This window comes from Myotis myotis, unplaced genomic scaffold, assembly GCF_014108235.1.
Source record: "Myotis myotis isolate mMyoMyo1 unplaced genomic scaffold, mMyoMyo1.p scaffold_m19_p_3, whole genome shotgun sequence".
In the NCBI taxonomy this organism is placed as follows: domain Eukaryota; kingdom Metazoa; phylum Chordata; class Mammalia; order Chiroptera; family Vespertilionidae; genus Myotis; species Myotis myotis.
Genome location: NW_023416335.1, coordinates 207,103,189 through 207,122,097, shown reverse-complemented (window position 1 = coordinate 207,122,097; position 18,909 = coordinate 207,103,189). Strand labels below are relative to the sequence as shown.

Here is an 18,909-nt window from a genome sequence, read left to right as displayed (position 1 = left end):
CTCCCTTTTTCATTATAAAGTGATGCCCATTGAAGATAAGGTCACCTTACTATGGGGCAGCCCCTCCGAGCTTGGAAAATACTAAAACCCCACAGGATCACCCATTCTCACTTGGAGGGGACAGAGGTAGCCTTGGGACAGCAGTGCACCCACAACGCCAACTTCAAATGGGCGTCTGGTCATGCCCAGCCAGGCCCCTGCCCTGCCCTCGGCATCCCCAACCCTAGGCTGCCAGCTGCCTTCTCGTGACAGAAGGACACAGGCCTCTCCTTAGCCACACACAGCCACCCTGCACCCACAGGAGCAGCCCACGCAAGTCCCACCTGATAAAGGCCACCTCAGCCCTTCCCAGCCTTTCTTTCCTCCACCTGCCCCACCCTCTTCATCCTCACACATGTCCTGTACCATGTGGCCTGTGAAGTGTGTGGGAATGTAGGAATAATGAACGAACGGACCAGCTCCCAGCTGGTGGACAAGCTTCCTGAAGACACGGTGAGTGTTCACCCCTCTTCATTAACCCCCAGACAGCAGCGCTTGCCTACGGTGGGTCCTCAAAAAACCTGGGTGCAAACAGCTGTGGCAGAGAACTCCGGTCCATGACTAAACAGTCGACCCCAGTCCACCCTTTCCCCTTCTGCTTTAGTTCAATGGTCCTGCCCCGGCCCTGCCGGCCCCAGGGTCACTGGGAGCCGCTGGGAGAGCATCCATGCTGGCACTTGGGCGGGATCAGACGCAATGACTCCTATCAAAGCCAAGGTCAGCCGACAGCCACCCTCTGCGGGCAGGTCCCCGTTCTGTGCGCAGCACAGCCGTGTTCACACACATTATCTGGTCTAGTCCTCACCACCCCTGGGAGGAAACTGAGGCTCAGCGACGCTAGGTCACTTGCCAGGAACACGCCGCTAGTAAGGCGGGTGCCGGGATGCAAACCTGAAGCTGCCTCACTCGAGAGCACCACCCTCGCAGCCTGTGGATTCATCCATTCGAGTCACTGTGCACCTGTGTGCCAGGCAACATGGCGGAAGTGGCACAGACCCAGTTCACAGGTACGAACCCCAGTGGGAGTGACGTCCGGCTGGGAAGGTGAGCGAGGCCAAGGGCAGGGAGGGCTCCCAGCCTCGGCCAACAGGCAAGGTGTCCTGTGGACAGGGCTGGGCCTGCTGGGCTCGGCCACACCTCGGCAGTGGGGAGAGCCACCGTGGCTGCAGCTTAGGTCAAGGCTGGGTATGGGAGGTGGAGCTCCGTGCTGGGATTGTGGAAGATGAGGAATTGAGGACAGTGTCCTAAGGGACTCCCAGGCCCTCCTGGGGTCAGAGCTCCTAAAGGGAACACCCCACCTTCTTTGACTCTTGGGAGAGAGGAAGGTGGAGACAAAGGGACCAGAATGGGAGGAGGAAGAAGAGGAAGAAGAGGAGGCAGAGGAGGAGGGGAAGGATAGGGAGGAGGGCGAGGGGGAGGAGGGGATAAGGATTTTAAACAGATCCATTTTGTAACTGCAGCCCCTAGAGCAGCGATTCTCAACCTGTGGGTCGCGACCCCTTTGGGGGTAAAGCCACCCTTTCACAGGGGTCGCCTAAGACCATCGGAAAACACATATATAATTACATATTGTTTTTGTGATTAATCACTATGCTTTAATTATGTTCAATTTGTCACCATGAAAATACATCCTGCATATCGGATATTTACATGACGATTCATAACAGTAGCAAAATTACAGTTATGAAGTAGCAACAAAAAGAATTTTATGGTTGGGTCACAACATGAGGAACCGTATTGAAGGGTCGCGGCATTAGGAAGGTTGAGAACCACTTCCCTAGAGCCTTGAACACTGTAGCAGGCCCTGCATCTCTGAGAAGAGGAAGGGAAAGCAGTTTCCTAAGCATATTTGCCCATAACTCTGTCTTCTCAAGAAAAGCGACCCAGGTCTGGGGAGCCCAGGGCCTGAGGTACCACCTTGGAAACACTGGGCCAGGCATTGGCCTCCTGTTGTGACAGGTCCACGGGCAATCAAAGCTGGACCCGCCGTTAGAGATAACCTGGGCTGTTCCTCATTTACAGGTGGAAACGGCAGCCTAGAGAGAGAAGGCAGCCCAGGCTGCACAGGGCCTCCGGAGCCCAGCTGGACTTGACCCCAGCCCGTGGGCTCCAGCCGCCGTTCAGCCGTGAGGGCCTCGGCTGTGCCAGGGTCCTGGGCTTTCACGCAGGTGTCTCCCCTGGAACCCAGCTCCAGGCCAGGCTCTGGCCTCCATCAGCCCCACCCCGGCTCCTGGCCCAGAGCTCTGCACGGACGGTACGTTCACAAAAGTTCGCCACCGCTTGAGCCATCCAGGGGAGACGCCAGGAAGACTTCCCGGCAGCTGGGTCTGGGTGACAGGAACCAGCAGTGCCCTTCTCGGAGGGCTTCTAAGAAGAGGGCAGAGGCCGCAGCCCCAGGCAGCTCTGGGCACCAGCCCCAGCTCCCTTGTTCCTGGAAAGGGCGGGGCTGGGAGGGGAAGGAAGACTCAGGCCCCAGGAGCTGCCTTTGTGGCCCAGGTCCAGGACCCTCAGCTTGGACCAGAAACAGGGACAGGCGAGAGCCCCCGTTGGGACAGGCCCTAGAATGCTGTCCTCCCTGAGCTCTCGGCCCTCCACCTCCAGGAAGCCACGCCTGCCTGCTCCAGTCTCTCTGATCTCTTCATCCTGGGAACTCGGACCGTAACTCAGCTCAGGGAAGACTCCCTGAGGGCATGCTGGGCCCGAGGGGCTGAGACCAGAGGAAGGCATGGCCCTGCCCTCAGGGGGCGCCCAGCAAGTGGAGACCCAGCCTGGACGCCAGGCTGTGCGAGGAGGTGAGGCTCCCACCTCACCCCCGTGGGAAGGTGATACAGGAAAAGAATTCCAGCCCTGGCCGGTCTGGCTCAGTGGATAGAGTTTCAGCCTGCGGACTGAAGGGTCCTGGTTTCAATTCCGGTCAAGGGCACAGGCCAGGGTTGCAGACTTGATCCCCAGTGAGGGGTGTGCAGGAGGCAGCCAATCAATGATTCTCTCCCATTGTTGATGTTTCTCTCTCTCTCCTTTTCCTTTCCTCTCTGAAATCAACAAAAATATTTATATATTTTAAAGAATTCCAACCAGGAGTGCATCTCTGAAGGGAGGGCCTCTGAGCTGGGCTGAAAGCAGTGACCTGGAGGAAGCGGTGGGCAGAGCAGGTGGGAAGGCCTGGGGACAGGGAGGAGGAGAAGACGGGCCCTCCGTCTAGTGGCTGTGGAGCTCAGTGGTCAGAGCCTGGGAGGTACCGCGGGTGCAGGTCCACACCCTCCCATCATGAGCTGGGTGAGCTCAAGCCTGTCCTGAACCTCTCAGTGCCTCAGTTTCCCTCCTAGAAGGAATCTAATAGCAGCACCTACTCATAGGGTTGTTGAGAAGACGGAATGAGTCAGTGACAGGAGTGCTCAGAGCTGGGCCCGTCCACGGGGAGGCCTAGAAGTAAGGGGTGCAGGCTGGGAGGCCCACCCACAAGGAACGTGTCGCACCCCACCCAGGTCTGATGTTGGGAGCAACATTCAGATGAGAAACTCCGAAGGCAGGCCCAGGTGGCTGCTCGGTAAACACGTGTGCACGCAAAGTATCTCCCCTCTCAGGACTAAACTGCCTTTTCTAGCCAACAGGTGTTGAATACTTAATGCACCAAGCACTAAACTAGGAGCATACGTGTGCGTTCTTATTTAGGTCTCCCACGTGTATAATATATAACATACACAACACCAGCATTCCACACGCGCAAAGCCTCACAGCATAACCTGCCCGAGGCCCTGTGCACACCCACAGCAGCGTTTCCTCATCCAGGCCCAGCTCTTCCTGCACCCAAACCAAGAAGGACACGGCCATGCCCTGACTAGTTTGGCTCAGTGAATAGAGCGTCAGCCTGCAGACTGAAGGGTCCCAGGTTCGATTCTGGTCAAGGGCATCAAAAAAAAAAAAAAAAAGAAGAAGGACACGGCCTGTGCAGAGGGGGTGGGGGTGGCCGAGGAAACATCAGGAGCCCCCCATGTCCCATACACTCACCCGGACTAAGTGTGTCCTGGTCCCTGCTGTAGCCTGACCCCTGGGTCCTCAGTCCTCTCCTCCCCAGCGCACAGCCTCCCTGCCACACCCCAGCCCTGGGTAACTGCATGTGGAGCCTCCAGCCCTGGGGTCCAGAGCCCCACCCCTCCCGTCCCTGGCGATTTGGGGTCCTCAGGGCTCAGAGAGCCAAGTGAGGTGAGCAAGATCCCATGGGAGCTTCGCGAAGTAACCAGGCCTGGACCCCGTCCTCAGTCCGTCAGAATTCGCCTGTTTGCCATGGGATTCAGGTTTCAGGATTTTTTAAAAACTCCACCCGATTCTAAAGTGCAACTAGCATTATTAGGGCCAGTGCCCGAGGCAGCTACACAGAAGTTGGTCACAAACACGAAACCTCAGGCCCCACCTGGACCCAAAGAATGGGAGCCGGCGACACACCGTTACATGGAGAGGCGCTGCCGCGGCCAACCCTGTCCCACAGCCAGAGTGGGGGTGAGTGTCCCTCGGGGGCCAGCGGGGCTGGTGCGCCTTTGAGGTGCTGGGAGGGGCACAGGCCTGCGGGAACCAGGGAGAGGACAGCCTGGGCCCCAGGTCTCACCCACATGTGCCTGAGATGGGAGAGCGCTCTCCCCGTGTCCCCCATCTGGCCCTCAGCCCTGGCCTCTGAAGGGCTGCGAAGAGTGTCAGCCCACCTGGGAAAACATGCAGGAGCAGAGACACGAGTGACCAGCACCCCACCCCTGCACAGCCCCTGGCTCTGCGAACAGATTGCCCGCTTCCTCTGTGTCCGGGGAGGCAGGATGGCAGGAGGGTGATCAGTGCCCCAGGTGGCAGAGGAGGGTCCAGGCCCAGAGCAGGGAAGGAGGACGAGGGCGGAGCCTTCCACAGCATGACCAGGGCCCTGGGAAGAGGGCTCAGGGAGCTAAGGGGTTAAGGGTCACTGCTGACCAAGCAGCTCTGCCAGGTGGGGCCATCAGTGGCTTGACCTTTGATGGACAGAACTCCATTCCTTCCCCTCCTTTCAGGGGCTGACTGGGTGAGTCTGGGACCAGGATCAGTAGCACCCAGGCTGGGCTCCAGGCAAATACTGCCGCCCCTGAAGGGCCTCTCCACCAGGAAGGGACACCTGAGTCCCCACCTCTCTGCTGGGGAGAGAGGGCCGGCCAGAGCCCACTTCTCCCCACAGCTCCCCCAGGACGGCCAGAGTAGACAGGGTGCTGAGGGGAGAGTCCTGGCCAGCATCCTTGGGGAAGGGTCAGGAATGAGGGAGAAGGGACCCCTCCCACCGGTGCAGGGAAGGGAGCAGGAGGTGGTACTGGCCCACCTGGTGATTCTGCCAAGGGCAGAGGCCCAGGGTCTTAATCCAGGACCCTGCCCCCCTCTCCAAACCCCCTGCTCTCCATGGGCCTTTCCCTCCCCTGCTGGAGAAAGCTGGGTCCCCGGGGCCTGGGGTGGGAAGGAGAGGATCATGGTTGCCAGCATGGTGGGTGGATGGAGGAAAATGTTCACAGCAGGGGGTCCCCACCCCCACAGCCTTGGGCATCTGACAACCCTTCCCCCACACCCCCTCTTCGGGCGCCCTCTGCCTCAGCCAGCACCTCTCAGCAGAAAGCACAGCACCGAGGACACAGGAGGAGAGGGAGAGACAGAAGGAAGGGAAAAGAGAGGCCCCCTCTGTGCACCATGGCTTCTCTGCAGACCCAGAGCGTGCACTGCCACCCCCACCCCCATCCTGGCACAGCTGGGAGGAGGAGGGGGGAGGCGCAGAGGGAGCTGTGGGACCCCACACCCAGCTTCCGACCCTGGGCCCTCGCCCTCCACAGCCACCCCTCCCTGCCCTGGGGGGTCTCAGGACCGGTTCACAGACACGGCAGGGGCAGGGAGGCCCTGCCCTCGAAGAGGAGGAACCAAGGGTGGAAGGATGAATGGGGACCCACCGGGAGGATCAAGAGATGCCAGGCAGGCGGGCAGCGGACGGGCAGCCTCGGCGTCGGAGACTGCTGGGCAGCCGGACGACCAGCTGGATGCTCGGCCCTCAGCCCTCTGTCCATCCAGGGCGGCTCCTCTGGGCGGTTCTGAGGCCGGGCGGGCGCTGTTAAAAAGCTTTTTATGTGTGTGTGTGTTAATCACATGATTGCCGTTCACCTGTATTTCGAACAAAGACAGCTCACTGTTTCAAGGCCCCGAACAAGAGTCTGGGCACAGGGAAGAGAAGGGAGGCGGGGGGAGGAGGGTTGGCAGCGCCGGGGGTGGCGTCGAGGAAAACTGGGGGGAGATTGTCCAAGGCCGGCAAGGGAGAGAAAGAGAAAACCCTTATCAAACTCCTAATTCACTGGGCTCCGAGGCCCCAGACACACTGGCCCGATTGTCTGGCTGGTTGTGTGTGCGAGCATGTGTGTGTGTGTGTGTTCCAATGTCCGCTCCCCCCACCCCCAACATGCCTTCGCCTCGTGTGACTACCTCATTGTGTCCCACTGCCCACCCCTCCACCCCCGTGGCCTTTCCCAAGCAGGAGGCCTTGCCTAGACCCCCTTTCCAGCCCCACTCCAGACAGGACTCCCTTGGGGTGGCCTGGGCCCCTGCCCAGCTGCTGAGGAGCTCAGAACCATACCTGGTCGCCGGTGCGGGCCCGGCTCCATCGGCCCCTCCACGCACACCCACGGAGAAGAGACAGGGATGTGCTTCGGAAGAGAGGCCTAGGACAGAGGAGAGAAAAGGGAGCCATGAGTGGTGGGCAAGACAGAACAATGGAGGGTCACCCAGCTGGGCTGAGGGGAGCAGTGGGCAAAGAGGAGGAAGAGAGGGGCTGGGAGGGGGAGGGGGACTTCATGATAACCAGGGACTGGTGCACTAGAGAGGGTGAGCCAGTGTGAAGGGACTGGGGCCCAGAGGCCTTTCAGACCTGCTTGAAGAGGCCCCTCAGCCCCGAGCCCAGCCCACTGGGAACTTTAGTCCTCTGTCCACCTGGAGCCCCACAGTTACGTGCCTGGGTGTCCGATGAGAAGGGCCCAGGGGTCAAGCCGGGCCATCTGCACTGGCAGGTGTGGAGCTGCCCACGGCCTCCTAAGTACCGACCCGGGTCTCTGGAAGTTGGGGCAGAGAGGGCGGCCAGGTGGGGCTGAGGCGGAGACAGCTGGGAAGCAGGCCTGCCCACAGGTGCTCCGGAAGATGTCCTCCCAGAAGCAGCACCAGCCAGCCACCTCACACAGCAACAGAATCCTCCCTGCCTCGCATCCCTCCCCAATTTTTTGCTCCTTGCCCATCCTACCACCTGAGGCCCCAAGACTGGGGGTGGGGGGGTCATAGTCGGGCCACTCTTCCTCCAAGCAACAGGTTCCGACCCCGCCCATGAGCATCCCTTGACTTTCCTGGCCTGACTACCCCCACGCCTACACCTCCCCACCCGAGCTCTGACCCCAAGGTGGGCCTGGGGCAGCAGCGCAGGCAGCTGGGGTGGGGGGGCCTGGCGGAGGAGCCCTGAGTGTTGGGGATGAAGGAAAGCGCTGGAGGCTCCACCTTCTGCCCTTCCCTCCCTCCCCCCTCCCCCTCCCCCTCTCCCCCTCCTTCCTTCCCCAGCCCTCGGCAGCAGCTCAGTGCTCAGTCAGTCTCGGGCTGTCCGGCCAGGGTGGTTGGTGGTGAGGATTCAGGCTCCGACCCGACGAGGCCGTGGCCTGAGGCTCAGGGCGCCCCAGCCCCTCCCTCCCAGCCCACCAGCGTCCACCCCCAGCTCCGAGCTGGACCGCACACCTTGGGACACGGTGTTCCACTTCCTGAGGACGAGCCCCAGGCTGGAGGACAGGTCCGAGGAGGTGAGTGTGTGCGCAGCCCGCTCCTCCCTCCCCGGCCAGGCCTGGGCCCCTGCAGTGAGGTCTGGGGGGAGAGGGGCTGCCCCCCCCTGCCCCCACCCTGCTCCTGGGGACTCCGTCGGGGCGGGCGCGGGCGGAGGGAAGAAGGAAAGGTGAGAGAAAAGGTGGGAAATTCCAGGAGCCGGGATTAGAGCCGAATAAAGAGTCCGTTTTTCTTCCTTTCCATCAACAAACCTCCACCCAAAAGGAGGTTTTGAAAAATCCCAAACCCACCCACACCGGGAGAGAGACGGTTGGGACCAGGTGGCGGGGAGACGTGGAGGCAGGAGCGAGGAGGCCGAGCGGGTCTGGCATGTGCGCGCGCCCGGGGCTGCCGTGGGTTTAGGGGAGCAGGGCGGGCGCCACCTCGGGCTGCGCGCGTCGCGTCCCGGCCGTCGGGGCTGCGCGCGGCCGCTCCATCGCGCACTCCCTCCCGTCCAGGTGAGCGTGGGACTCTTCGCGAGGACGCCGGCGGCGGGCCCCGGGGAGGCGGCCGAGGCGGCGGCGGCCGGGGGCGACATGGCGGAGGAGCAGGACCTCTCCGAGGTGGAGCTGAGCCCCGTGGGCTCCGAGGAGCCCCGCTGCCTGTCCCCGGGCAGCGCGCCCTCGCTGGGACCCGACGGCGGCGGCGGGGGAGCGGGCCTGCGAGCCAGCCCGGGGCCGGGAGAGCTGGGCAAGGTCAAGAAGGAGCAGCAGGACGGCGAGGCGGACGACGACAAGTTCCCCGTGTGCATCCGCGAGGCCGTCAGCCAGGTGCTGAGCGGCTACGACTGGACGCTGGTGCCCATGCCCGTGCGCGTCAACGGCGCCAGCAAGAGCAAGCCGCACGTCAAGCGGCCCATGAACGCCTTCATGGTGTGGGCGCAGGCGGCGCGCAGGAAGCTGGCCGACCAGTACCCGCACCTGCACAACGCCGAGCTCAGCAAGACGCTGGGCAAGCTCTGGAGGTGAGCGGCGCTGCCCGCCCGCTGCGGGGGGTTCAGGCCCCACGGTGCTCCTCAGACCCTTCTCCGGAGGTAGCCATCTCCTGGTGGGGCTGGGGGGCCCCCCACAAGTGCCCCCTTGGGGTGGTGCTGGCTCCCCAGCCGGGGCAGCGGGCAGAAAGGCGCCCCCTCGTGGTTGGAATTCTGTCGGTGGCAGGCGGTAGGGCCTCGGCTTCGTCCTGGCGGGTGGGGGGCAGGGAAGGCTGGAGGGAGGGAGGATGGCGGAGGGCTCCCACGGAGCCCGGAGGCCGTCACGAACCGCTTCCCCACGGGCAGCGCTCTCAGGGGAGCCACTGCCACCGGGTTAGTGGCGGGGATGCTGGGGAAACGTTTGGCAAAGAATTGAGGGCCTGCCTGGAGAGGCAGGGGAACTGAGGCAGCCATGCAGAAGAGGTGAAAGTTCAGGGAAGCAAGGGGTCGGACAGGAGCCTTTGGAAGAGGGAGGAATGGAGAAATCTGCGGCCAGGATCCTGGCCCGTCCCAGCGGCCCTCCCTATGCCTTCCGGGCCCCACCCTCCTTCAGGCTGGGGGTCCTTCCTCCGGGAAGGGGACACACAGAAAGCAGCGCCTCCCACCCCGTCCCAAAGCTGCCAGGCTTGTCTCCCTCTCCCAGTTCGGCGCCATCTTCCTTTCCAGGGCCCCACCCAGCGATGAGTAACCTCCTGCCCCTCCACCCCGAGGCTGGAGCTGCGAGCCTGGCCCGGAGGAAACCTTGGCCCCTTCCCGCCCGGGTCCCTCAGACTCCCAGGCTCCCAGGGATCAACCAAACCTCTGTGGGGACAGCATCCCCCCAAGGAGGAAGTCCGCCAACCCCCACCCCCACACACCCCAGTCCTGGGAGCTCACAGAGAGAACAGGGGCTCCGGAGGTGCGAGCCTGAGCCTGCGGAGGTCACCTGGTTTCCCACTAGACTGCCCACGAGATAGCCCCGAAAGGCAAAGGACCACAAAGGCCACCTAACAGCTAGGGGCAGAGCCCAGGAGCCAGGGCCAGAACCACGGCTGCTGACTCTCCGCCCAGTGGTCTTCCCCACACGGACCCTGGTGACAGGGGGGTCACCCTGTCACTCTGAGGTGTGCTCAGGAGGGTGTGGGGTAGGGCAGAGGAGAGCAGTGGTTTGGGCTTTGTCGGAGGAACTGCTGCCTTCCTGCTGCTGTGCCCCTGGCTTGCCCCTTGCCCAGTGGAGACCAGGTCCCAAAGGCCACAGGCTTAGGTGGTGGAAGAAGCAGGAGGGCCTCCCAGAGGGATTCACATCTGGCCCGGCCCTGTCCTTGGCTGTGTGTTTGCTGATGGCCTGGTGCTCCCTGACCCCTCTCAGCCCAAGGTCCACCCACACCCATGGAGGGCTCAGCCCAGGCCAGGACCGTCGGTGCCAGGGGACGGAAAAGAGCCAGTGAGAGACAGACAAGCAGGAGGGAGACAGACAGGCAGACGGAGCAGGCTGTGGGGACGGTGAACAGACCACAGTGAGGGCATTGGAGCAAGAATGGCCCCCACTGCTCCAAGCACTCCACCACCAAGGGTTTAAGACGGGGCCTCCATTGCCCTGTCCCTGCTCCCCAGCCCAGAATCCGGGCTTAGGCTCCCTCAAGAGGACCCATTCCTGGCCACCACTCAGTGTGCGCACCGGGGCCCAGGGTGCCCCCAAGCGCCAGCCTGGGGTGGGGCAATCAGGAAAACAGGCGCTCCTTGCTCAGGACCCAGGCCCGGGGGTAGGAGGGGGCAGGACAGTGGCAAAGAGAAAGACTCTGCCAACATGTGGGCGGGCTACCTGTACCTGGGTGGGATCTTAAGGGACGTTCTGGGATCCTGGAACTTGGACTAGGCTGGCTCTCGCCACGGGCTCCTCCTGAGGTCCCCGCCCCAGATTCATGACTCCCAGACCAGCAGGCAGCAGGAAGGGGGGTGATTAGGGAGGCAAAACTGGAGGGCAGGGGCCCTAACCCTGAAGAGAGAGAGACACAGACAGACAACTATACTGGGTGCTGAAAGGGAGCTGGGGTAGACACACCAGCATCCAGGACCTGGCTCCTAAGTAGCTCTGACAATCATGCTAACCATGCCCCCCTGGGAAAGGACATGAGATGCAGTCACGTGGTGCTGGCTGTATGTAGCTGACCTGCCCAGAGAGAATATCTAGAGACAAGAGACTAAAAGGGGGTCACAGGCTGGCCCCCCAGGCCCTTTCCCTGCCAGGAGGAGCAATTGGAGCAGCAGCCAGTGTCCCACCTTGGGAGCCCCCCAGGTGGGGGTTTCCGGTTTGGGGAGGGAGCAGCTTGGAGACCCAGAGGACAGAGGTGAAGTGAAGGTGCAGAGGAGATGGGGTTCACCGTTAAGGGCTGTGGGCCATGGGGGAGGGCAGGGAGGGTTTTACGTGGTGGGGCAGGAGGGGCTTGGGGTCAGGAGAGAGCCTGCCTAAACAGAGCGAGGTCTGGGCGAGGCTGGGGTGGGCCTGGAGGTGGTGACAGAATGGGCTGGTGTCTGGTGGGCTCAAGGTTAGGTTTCTATCAAGGTTAGGGTGCTGGGAGGAACTAGGGAAGGACACTGGAATGCAGTGTTGGGATCTTCCCTCTCTTCTGGCTGGTGCCCTCCCTCCGAACCCCCTGCCATTTCCTTACTGATTCACACCCCACTGACCACTGGGCAGAGGGCACAGGGAAGGTTTGAGCTCAGTGTCCCCAACCATCCAGGGAGCCTCTGTGCTGGGGGAGCCGGCTCTTCACCCTCAAAAGCAGTTCTATCCCCACCCCAAACCTGCACCTGCCCCAAGCCACACACACCTTCAGGGCCCGCCCACCCACTCCCCTGGCCCAGCCTTCCAGAGGCCGAAGGCATCCCACTCCTTGAACCCTGCGGCCCTGATCTGGAGTCCCTGTCGCATCTCTCACCAGAGGGACCCTTGGAGCAAGCTGGGCTAGGGCCGGGCTCAGGGCCTCGCGGGGAGGGGGCGAGGGAGGGGGGCAGGGGGAGGCTAAGCTGCAGAGGAATGCTGCTGCCGGCTGGAGGCGCCTGGTATGACCACCCCCTCCCATCCCGGGTGGGAGGGCTCAGCCTTCTGCTGACTAGGGGAAGAGGGCGCCCATTGGGGGTGGGGTGGGGGCTGAGAGAGCATCTTTGGGCAGAGAACAGAGCTGCTCCCGCAGTCCCTTATGACTAGGACTCCCCTCAGCACCCTCTGCAGGGTACCCCATCCTGCCCTCCTCCCTCTGAGGCTGAAGTCAGGTGGGTAGGGGCGGTGCCTTCGGGGCCTCCACTGGTTGGTCTCAGCCTGCGGAGAGGGTGTCTGCCCCTGTCCCAGGTCTGGGAAGAGCAGCTGCTCCCTCTACCCTCTGTCACCCTGGCTGAGGAGACAGGGTCTCCCCCAGGAGGCAGGGAAGGGCTCACATCCTGCCCTCGCCCCAGCCACTGCAATGAGCAGTCAGTGTTCCAGAGCTGAGCCGGGCCTCCCCAGGGCCTGTCCAGCCCCCCACAAGCAGCATCAGGGCAGCACCTATTTCTCAAGCGCCAGCCCCACCCCAGGCCTGGTGCCAAGCGCTTCGCATCCGTGATCTTGGCCAGCCCCACACCTGGTGAAGTGGGCACTGTCACCTGGTTCTGTTGGTGAGGAAACGAAGGCTCAGGCAGTGACCTGCCCCCGTCTCACAGCTAGTAAGCAGCAGAGGCCGGGCTCCTCCCCCTCACACGCTGCTCCTCAGCTTGTGCACCTCTAGTCCCAGGGAGCTCCCCCCTGACGAAGTAGCAAACCCCACTTGGACAGCTTTTTGAAAAAATATTTATTTTTATTGATTTCAGAGAGGAAGGGAGAAGGAGAGAGAGATAGAAACATCAGCGATGAGAGGGAATCATCGATCAGCTGCCTCCTGCACGCTCCCCACTGGGGATGGATCCTGCAACCCGGGCATGTGCCCTGACCGGGAATCGAACCATGACCTCCTGGTTCATAGGTCGATGCTCAACCACTGAGCCACACCGGCCGGGCTAGACAGCTTTAATGGGAGAAAGTCTTTCCTTTCCTTGAACTGATGTCTGCCCCTCCTAAGCTCTATTCCTACTTCTGACTCCATCCCAAGGGCTACCAGGAGCAGCAGGCTGACCGCTCTTATACCCCAACCTCTTGAGAGATTTGGGGGTGAGGTCACCACCCTCTGAGCCTGGGGTTCCTTGGGCCTCACATCTTCCAGTCTGTAAATCAAAGGGCAAGCTCCCACGCTGGGCGCCCGGGCCTCAGTTCTTCCAGGGAAGACACTCACAGTGGCCCCTCTGCTGTCTCCCCACGGCCCACCCCAGGCTGCTGAATGAGAGTGACAAGCGCCCCTTCATCGAGGAGGCCGAGCGGCTCCGGATGCAGCACAAGAAGGACCACCCGGACTACAAGTACCAGCCGAGGAGACGGAAGAACGGGAAGGCGGCGCAGGGGGAGTCAGAGTGCCCCGGCGGGGAGGCCGAGCAGGGCGGGGCGGCCGCCATCCAGGCCCACTACAAGAGCGCCCACCTGGACCACCGGCACCCGGGAGAGGGCTCTCCGATGTCGGACGGGAACCCTGAGCACCCCTCAGGTGAACACTGGGCTGGGGGCTAGGGTGGGGTGTGATGCTAAGCTGTGGGTGGGGAGCTGGGTGTGGGGAGAGGTGAAGGCTGGATGGGTGGCGTGAGACCCTGACACTCCATGACAGCCCTGTGCCCTGGGCAGGGCTTGCCAGGCTGTGTGGTCACTCCGGCTGGGTGCAGGGACCCAGGTGCCAGGGAAGGCAGTGGGTAAGATGGCTCTGCGGATGGAGGGGGCACTGCTGCTGAGGGAAGGGCCAGTTAAGGGGCCCTGGGGTGAGCTACAACAAGAAAAGGCGGGACCGGATGGTTTGAGAACCGGGAGAGCAGATAGAAAAGAGAGCGTTGCCTCTCCCACCTCCTGGTCTGATGGGGAGACAGACAACAGGGCCTGTGACACTGAGCGCATGCCATGCAAGGGCCCGTCAGGCCATCTTGTTTCATTCTCATTAATGATAACACTAACATTAACTGAGCACCTATGGTGTGCCAGGCTCTGTGCCAACTGCCTTGTGTGTCTGCTCATTCGATCATTCTAAACGGGGAGGCTCAGACCTCAGCTGAGGCTCATTATACTCCCTGGAAGGTGAGAAAGCTGAGGTGATGGGCCACACGGCTGAGGTCTGAGCCCAGGCTCTCTGGCTCCGGGGCCTCTGCCGGCACCACGGCTGCCTCATTTGGGCGCACAGGAAGTCAGAGCTCTGCTCTGAGAAGCTATGTCCCAAGTCCCCATTTGATCCAGGCCTGGGAGCAGACACTCAGGAACCAGAGTGTAGGACAGTGATGGCGAACCTATGACACGCGTGTCAGAGGTGACACGTGAACTCATTTTTTTGGTTGATTTTTCTTTGTTAGATGGCATTTAAATATGTAAAACAAGTACCAAAAATATAAGTCTTTGTTTTACTATGGTTGCAAATATAAAAAAATTTCTATATGTGACACGGCACCAGAGTGAAGTTAGGGTTTTTCAAAATGCTGACACGCCGAGCCCAAAAGGTTCGCCATCACTGGCCTAGGAGGAGCAGGAGCATACATGCCTTAGGTATAGGAAGCAGCAAGTGCATGCAAAGCCGCCCAAGACGCAGCGGGGCATGACCCCTAGGGAGGGGTCACCCACCATCCACTCAGTCGGGTCTCCAGAAGCATCGAGACCCCGGGCCAGGAAGGCTTCAGGATGGAGGCCGGGCTTTACTGATAAGGAAACTGGTTAGGAGAAGACAGGGGTCTGCCCAGGGTCACATGGCAAGTGACCCAGCCCTCCCTCTGGTCTGATGAACGGGGCACAGGCCTGCCCTGCAGGAGCTCTGATCTCTCTGTGATGGGATCTCCCGTCCCGTCATCCTCCCACACACGTACACCAAACACACACACACACACACACACCCCCAGAAAGAAGACCCTGGGCCGTGAGAACCACCACCTCAGAATGTAACTGGGGCTTGGGCTTTTTCTCAGCCTTCAAGGCCCATCTCAGCTCCTTCCCCTCAGTGAGACCTTCACCAGATCCCCAGGGCAGGGTGAGTGGCTGCCACTGGCCCGAGCCCCTGCGGGCCCGTCAGCACGGCACTTCTGCAGCTGCCACGTGTGGGTCTCGGGATCTCCCCAAGCCTCTGAGCTGGTGAAGACAGCGACCCATTTTACTGATGCTTGTGTCCCCTCTTCCTGGCACAGTGCCCCTAAGTGTTTGCCGAATGGACATGTGAATGTGAAATGGACAAAGGAACAGGGTGGAGAAAGTCTGGAGACATTGCCAGGGGGACTGGCTCAGCGGGAAGGTTTCCCGGAGGAAGGGGTTGGAGGGAACACTGCTGTCTGGGGAGGAGGCACAGGCCAGCCAGCAAACGTGACAGGGAGTCAGGAGCGAGGCGGCGGAGGAGGTCAGCGAGGACAGCAGCCGGCAGGCGGCTGAATGGAGGGCAGGGCCCCCCTGGGCTCAGCAGCTAAGGAGCCGAGGGCCAGGAAGGCAGCCACCTCAGCTGATGGGAGGAAACTTTCCAACGGGAAAGGTCTTTCAAAAGGAGGCAGCCTTTCCAGGAGGGAGGCAGGGAGGCACGACCCACCTGTAAGGCTGGGCGACTTCAGGAACCGCTAGAGAGCAACCCAAGACCGTGACATAAATCAGTGCCAACCCAGACTGCCCAGGCCTGTAAGACGTACAAGGCACGCAGGGTCGGCCCTCAGGTCCCGGAGACCCCTTCTCTGAGGGTGAACTACCAGCATCTAGAAGCCTCTGACCTGGTTTCCTGCTTCTCTGTCTTCCTCCCACTCAGGCCAGAGCCATGGCCCCCCCACCCCTCCGACCACCCCAAAGACAGAGCTGCAGTCGGGGAAGGCAGACCCCAAGCGGGACGGGCGCTCCATGGGGGAGGGCGGAAAGCCTCACATCGACTTCGGCAACGTAGACATCGGGGAGATCAGCCACGAGGTAATGTCCAACATGGAAACCTTCGATGTGGCTGAGTTGGACCAGTATCTGCCACCCAACGGGCACCCGGGCCACGTGGGCAGCTACTCAGCAGCTGGCTATGGGCTGGGCAGCGCCCTGGCTGTGGCCAGTGGACACTCCGCCTGGATCTCCAAGCCGCCAGGCGTGGCTCTGCCCACGGTCTCGCCACCTGGTGTGGATACCAAAGCCCAGGTGAAGACGGAGACCGCAGGGCCCCAGGGGCCCCCGCACTACAGCGACCAGCCGTCCACCTCGCAGATCGCCTACACCTCCCTCAGCCTGCCCCACTACGGCTCCGCCTTCCCCTCCATCTCCCGCCCCCAGTTTGACTACTCTGACCATCAGCCCTCAGGACCCTACTACGGCCATTCAGGCCAGGCCTCTGGCCTCTACTCGGCCTTCTCCTACATGGGGCCCTCACAGCGGCCCCTCTACACGGCCATCTCTGATCCCAGCCCCTCAGGGCCCCAATCCCACAGCCCCACACACTGGGAGCAGCCAGTATATACGACGCTGTCCCGACCTTAAAGGGGCCCTGTCACATCCCCCCAGCCCCTGGCTAGTATGCCCTTCCCAAGCCCTCGCACCCAGTTCCTGGCCCATCTTTGTCCTGGTGGTGGCTGGGGAGGAGGCGGCAGAGGCTGACAGCTGAGGGGAGGCTTTCTGTCGGGCTCACTGCCTTTGATGACCCCACCCCATCCTGTCCAGGCTCAGCCCAGGCAAAGCCCTAGACTTCTAGGCTGGGCAGAGGAGGAGGAGGTTGGTTTTTGCCCCTAGACTGGACCATGAGGGGCTGCACCTTCCCCCCAGGATGACCCTCCATCCCAGGACCTGAGAAGGACCCGCTCACCCTCTGGGAGGGGGAAGCACCCAGGGTCGGATGGGAATCAGAGGCCTTGCCATTCCTGTGACTGTGTTTCCTCTTTCGTGGAGAACGAGAGGTCTGACATAACCCATGCCACCTGTGCCACGTGCCTAAGGTCAAGGCCATCCCTGCATCAGTGCCTGGAGTGGGCTATGTCTGCCCCTTGGGGGCTGGGGACAGCTTTGAACAGCCTCTGAGAGTGTGGAGGTGGGTGGGGGCTCAGTGGGAGGTATCCCCGCCAGTCCCCCCTTCCCTCCTGAACACAGAAAGGAATCAACTTAGAGACCCCAGATCCAGTTCTATGCCAACAGCCTGATTTTTCGTCTAATCCGAAAGAGGGCCCTAGGGCCTCCTCCACTACAGCCTCCCAGACCTTGAGGCACATCCCGAAGGTGAGGAAAGGATTGGAGACAATGCACAGAGCCTTCCTCCTGGCTCTCCGCCAGCTCCCTCCCCTCACCAGGCTCTCGGCCCCTGCTCTCGGCCCCACTCCTGGGCTCCCTGAGAGCTATGCTGCTCGTGCCCAAACCCTTGGCTCCAGGAGGACAAGGGGCCCAGCACCAGGTTGCTAGCAGCAGCTGAAGACACTAAACTCCTGCCATGTACATTCTGCCCTGGCCTCTGCCCTTTGCTTCCCAGTGGTATCTGAATAAAGTATGTAGCTCTGTCTGCCCCTATGTTCCTGTTCTGCAGCCCCCACAATCCACATGTAACTCATTACTACCCCCTCTTATTTATCTCAGTAGCTCCTCCTCCCCTCCCCCCGCTCCTAGGTTCTCCAGCTCCTATTAACTCTGCATTAAGTATTCCCCGTAATAAAAGTAAAGGTTCCAGCTACCTGCTTGGTGGGCCTGACCCGGCCTGTCTCTTGGTCTCTTCTCCCTGCACCTGTGCTTCCTCACACTTCCTGGAAGTAGCTAGGGGTGGAATGCAAAGGACAGCTAACCCAAAGGTCTCCTCTCTGCCTAGAAAGAGGGGGCCTCGCAGTGGGTCAGTGTGCTCAGGGGCTGGGGCCTCAGATGGGAGCTCTTCCCCCCGGCCAGCTGTGCCCACCCTACAGATGGGCCCCTCCCTGGCTCAAGCTGGAACTCAGCCCAAGCGCCTTCCCAGCAGCCCCTCTGCTTGCCCAGCAGAGGAGAGGGAGCTTGCATAGAATTCAAGAGACAGGTACTTGAGAGGTGGGCCAGGCCTGATTTCCTGGTGTCTGGCTGCCCAGTCCTTTAGGATGTGATGCTGGGCCTTCTCTCTGCGCGCGCACACACACACACACACACACCCGCATATACACACACACAAACACACACTGGCCCAATCCAGGATCTAGCCAACCTTCACGGCAGCTGCCTGTGTCTGAGTGTAAAGCCAGGATGGCAGACGTGCAATCGAACCCTTCAGTGCTTCCTCCTCAGCTGAATTCCAAGCTGTGCTGGGGCAGGAGCCACTCCACCTCAGGAGCAGGGGAAACCCTTTCACCACATGCTCCACTGATGGCTGGCTCCAATGGCTGAAGTCTTCCTTATTCCCAGCTAATAAATACAGTAATAGCTACCTACTACTTACGGAGTGCTCCCTGGCCAAGTGCTTTATGCCATTCAAGCCTATGAGGGAGGAGATCCAGTCTTTGTCCCCATTTTCCAGATGGGCAAACTGAAGCTTTGAGGTTCATGCTAAGAAGTGCTGATGCTCTGACTCCCTCATTGCGCTCTTAACTGTCATCTCTTCCATCTGCCCAGCATCTACAGGCCCTGCTTCCACTTTTAATCTGAAGTGATGCTTTTTCCACTGCTCCAGACCGGCCACCTCAGCTCCCTTATCCACCTCTCACCTCCTAGTGAGGACCTGGGGTGGGGTGGGGTGGGTAGGGGTGGGGTAGAGCATGCCAAGACCTAGCCCAGTCCTCCAGGGTGGCCAGACTCCCACCCGGAAACTGCATCATGTGAGCTCTTAGGCAACCTCACCAAAACTGCTGGCTCCGTGAAGCTTGGTAGCTGCGAACCCCTGTTCTCATGAACAGTATCTGCTGCCAAGTCAGATCGCCCCAAACTGTATGTGAGATGTCTCCTGGTGTTCTGTTGTTGTAGATAAAAGCAGGATTTTATACTGATCTTTAACAGATTTCATCTTGTTGGAATTGACCATTTCCCACCTACATTAAACCTTTTGGAATCCTGAATACAA

The 18,909-nt window shown here is 61.1% G+C and overlaps 2 protein-coding genes across 2 annotated transcripts in view; one reads left to right on the top strand and one right to left on the bottom strand.

Moving 5' to 3' along the window:
* The window catches only part of LOC118650756, a 24,688-nt gene extending 16,278 nt beyond the window's left edge, over positions 1–8,410 (bottom strand). Inside the window, exons 1-3 of the mRNA XM_036299051.1 lie at positions 8,256–8,410; positions 6,656–6,740; positions 5,982–6,147 (exon numbers count right to left, since the gene is read on the bottom strand). Of these exons, the coding sequence (XP_036154944.1) occupies positions 5,982–6,147; positions 6,656–6,740; positions 8,256–8,410 (406 nt within the window). The remainder of the gene's footprint in view (positions 1–5,981; positions 6,148–6,655; positions 6,741–8,255) is intronic.
* Positions 7,648–18,909, top strand: SOX10 (SRY-box transcription factor 10). The gene is made up of 4 exons (XM_036301020.1): positions 7,648–7,853; positions 8,331–8,836; positions 13,160–13,428; positions 15,691–18,909. The coding sequence occupies exons 2-4, from the start codon at positions 8,409–8,411 to the stop codon at positions 16,392–16,394; spliced, it is 1,401 nt and encodes a 466-aa protein (XP_036156913.1). The 5' UTR covers positions 7,648–7,853; positions 8,331–8,408; the 3' UTR covers positions 16,395–18,909.

Bases quoted from the DNA above. Each gene is read 5' to 3' on its own strand.
- SOX10 (XM_036301020.1), top strand. From the start codon at position 8,409: ATGGCGGAGGAGCAGGACCTCTCCGAGGTGGAGCTGAGCCCCGTGGGC. The intron at 8,837-13,159 runs GTGAGCGGCGCT...GGCCCACCCCAG, and splicing joins ACGCTGGGCAAGCTCTGGAG to GCTGCTGAATGAGAGTGACA. The intron at 13,429-15,690 runs GTGAACACTGGG...CCTCCCACTCAG, and splicing joins GAACCCTGAGCACCCCTCAG to GCCAGAGCCATGGCCCCCCC.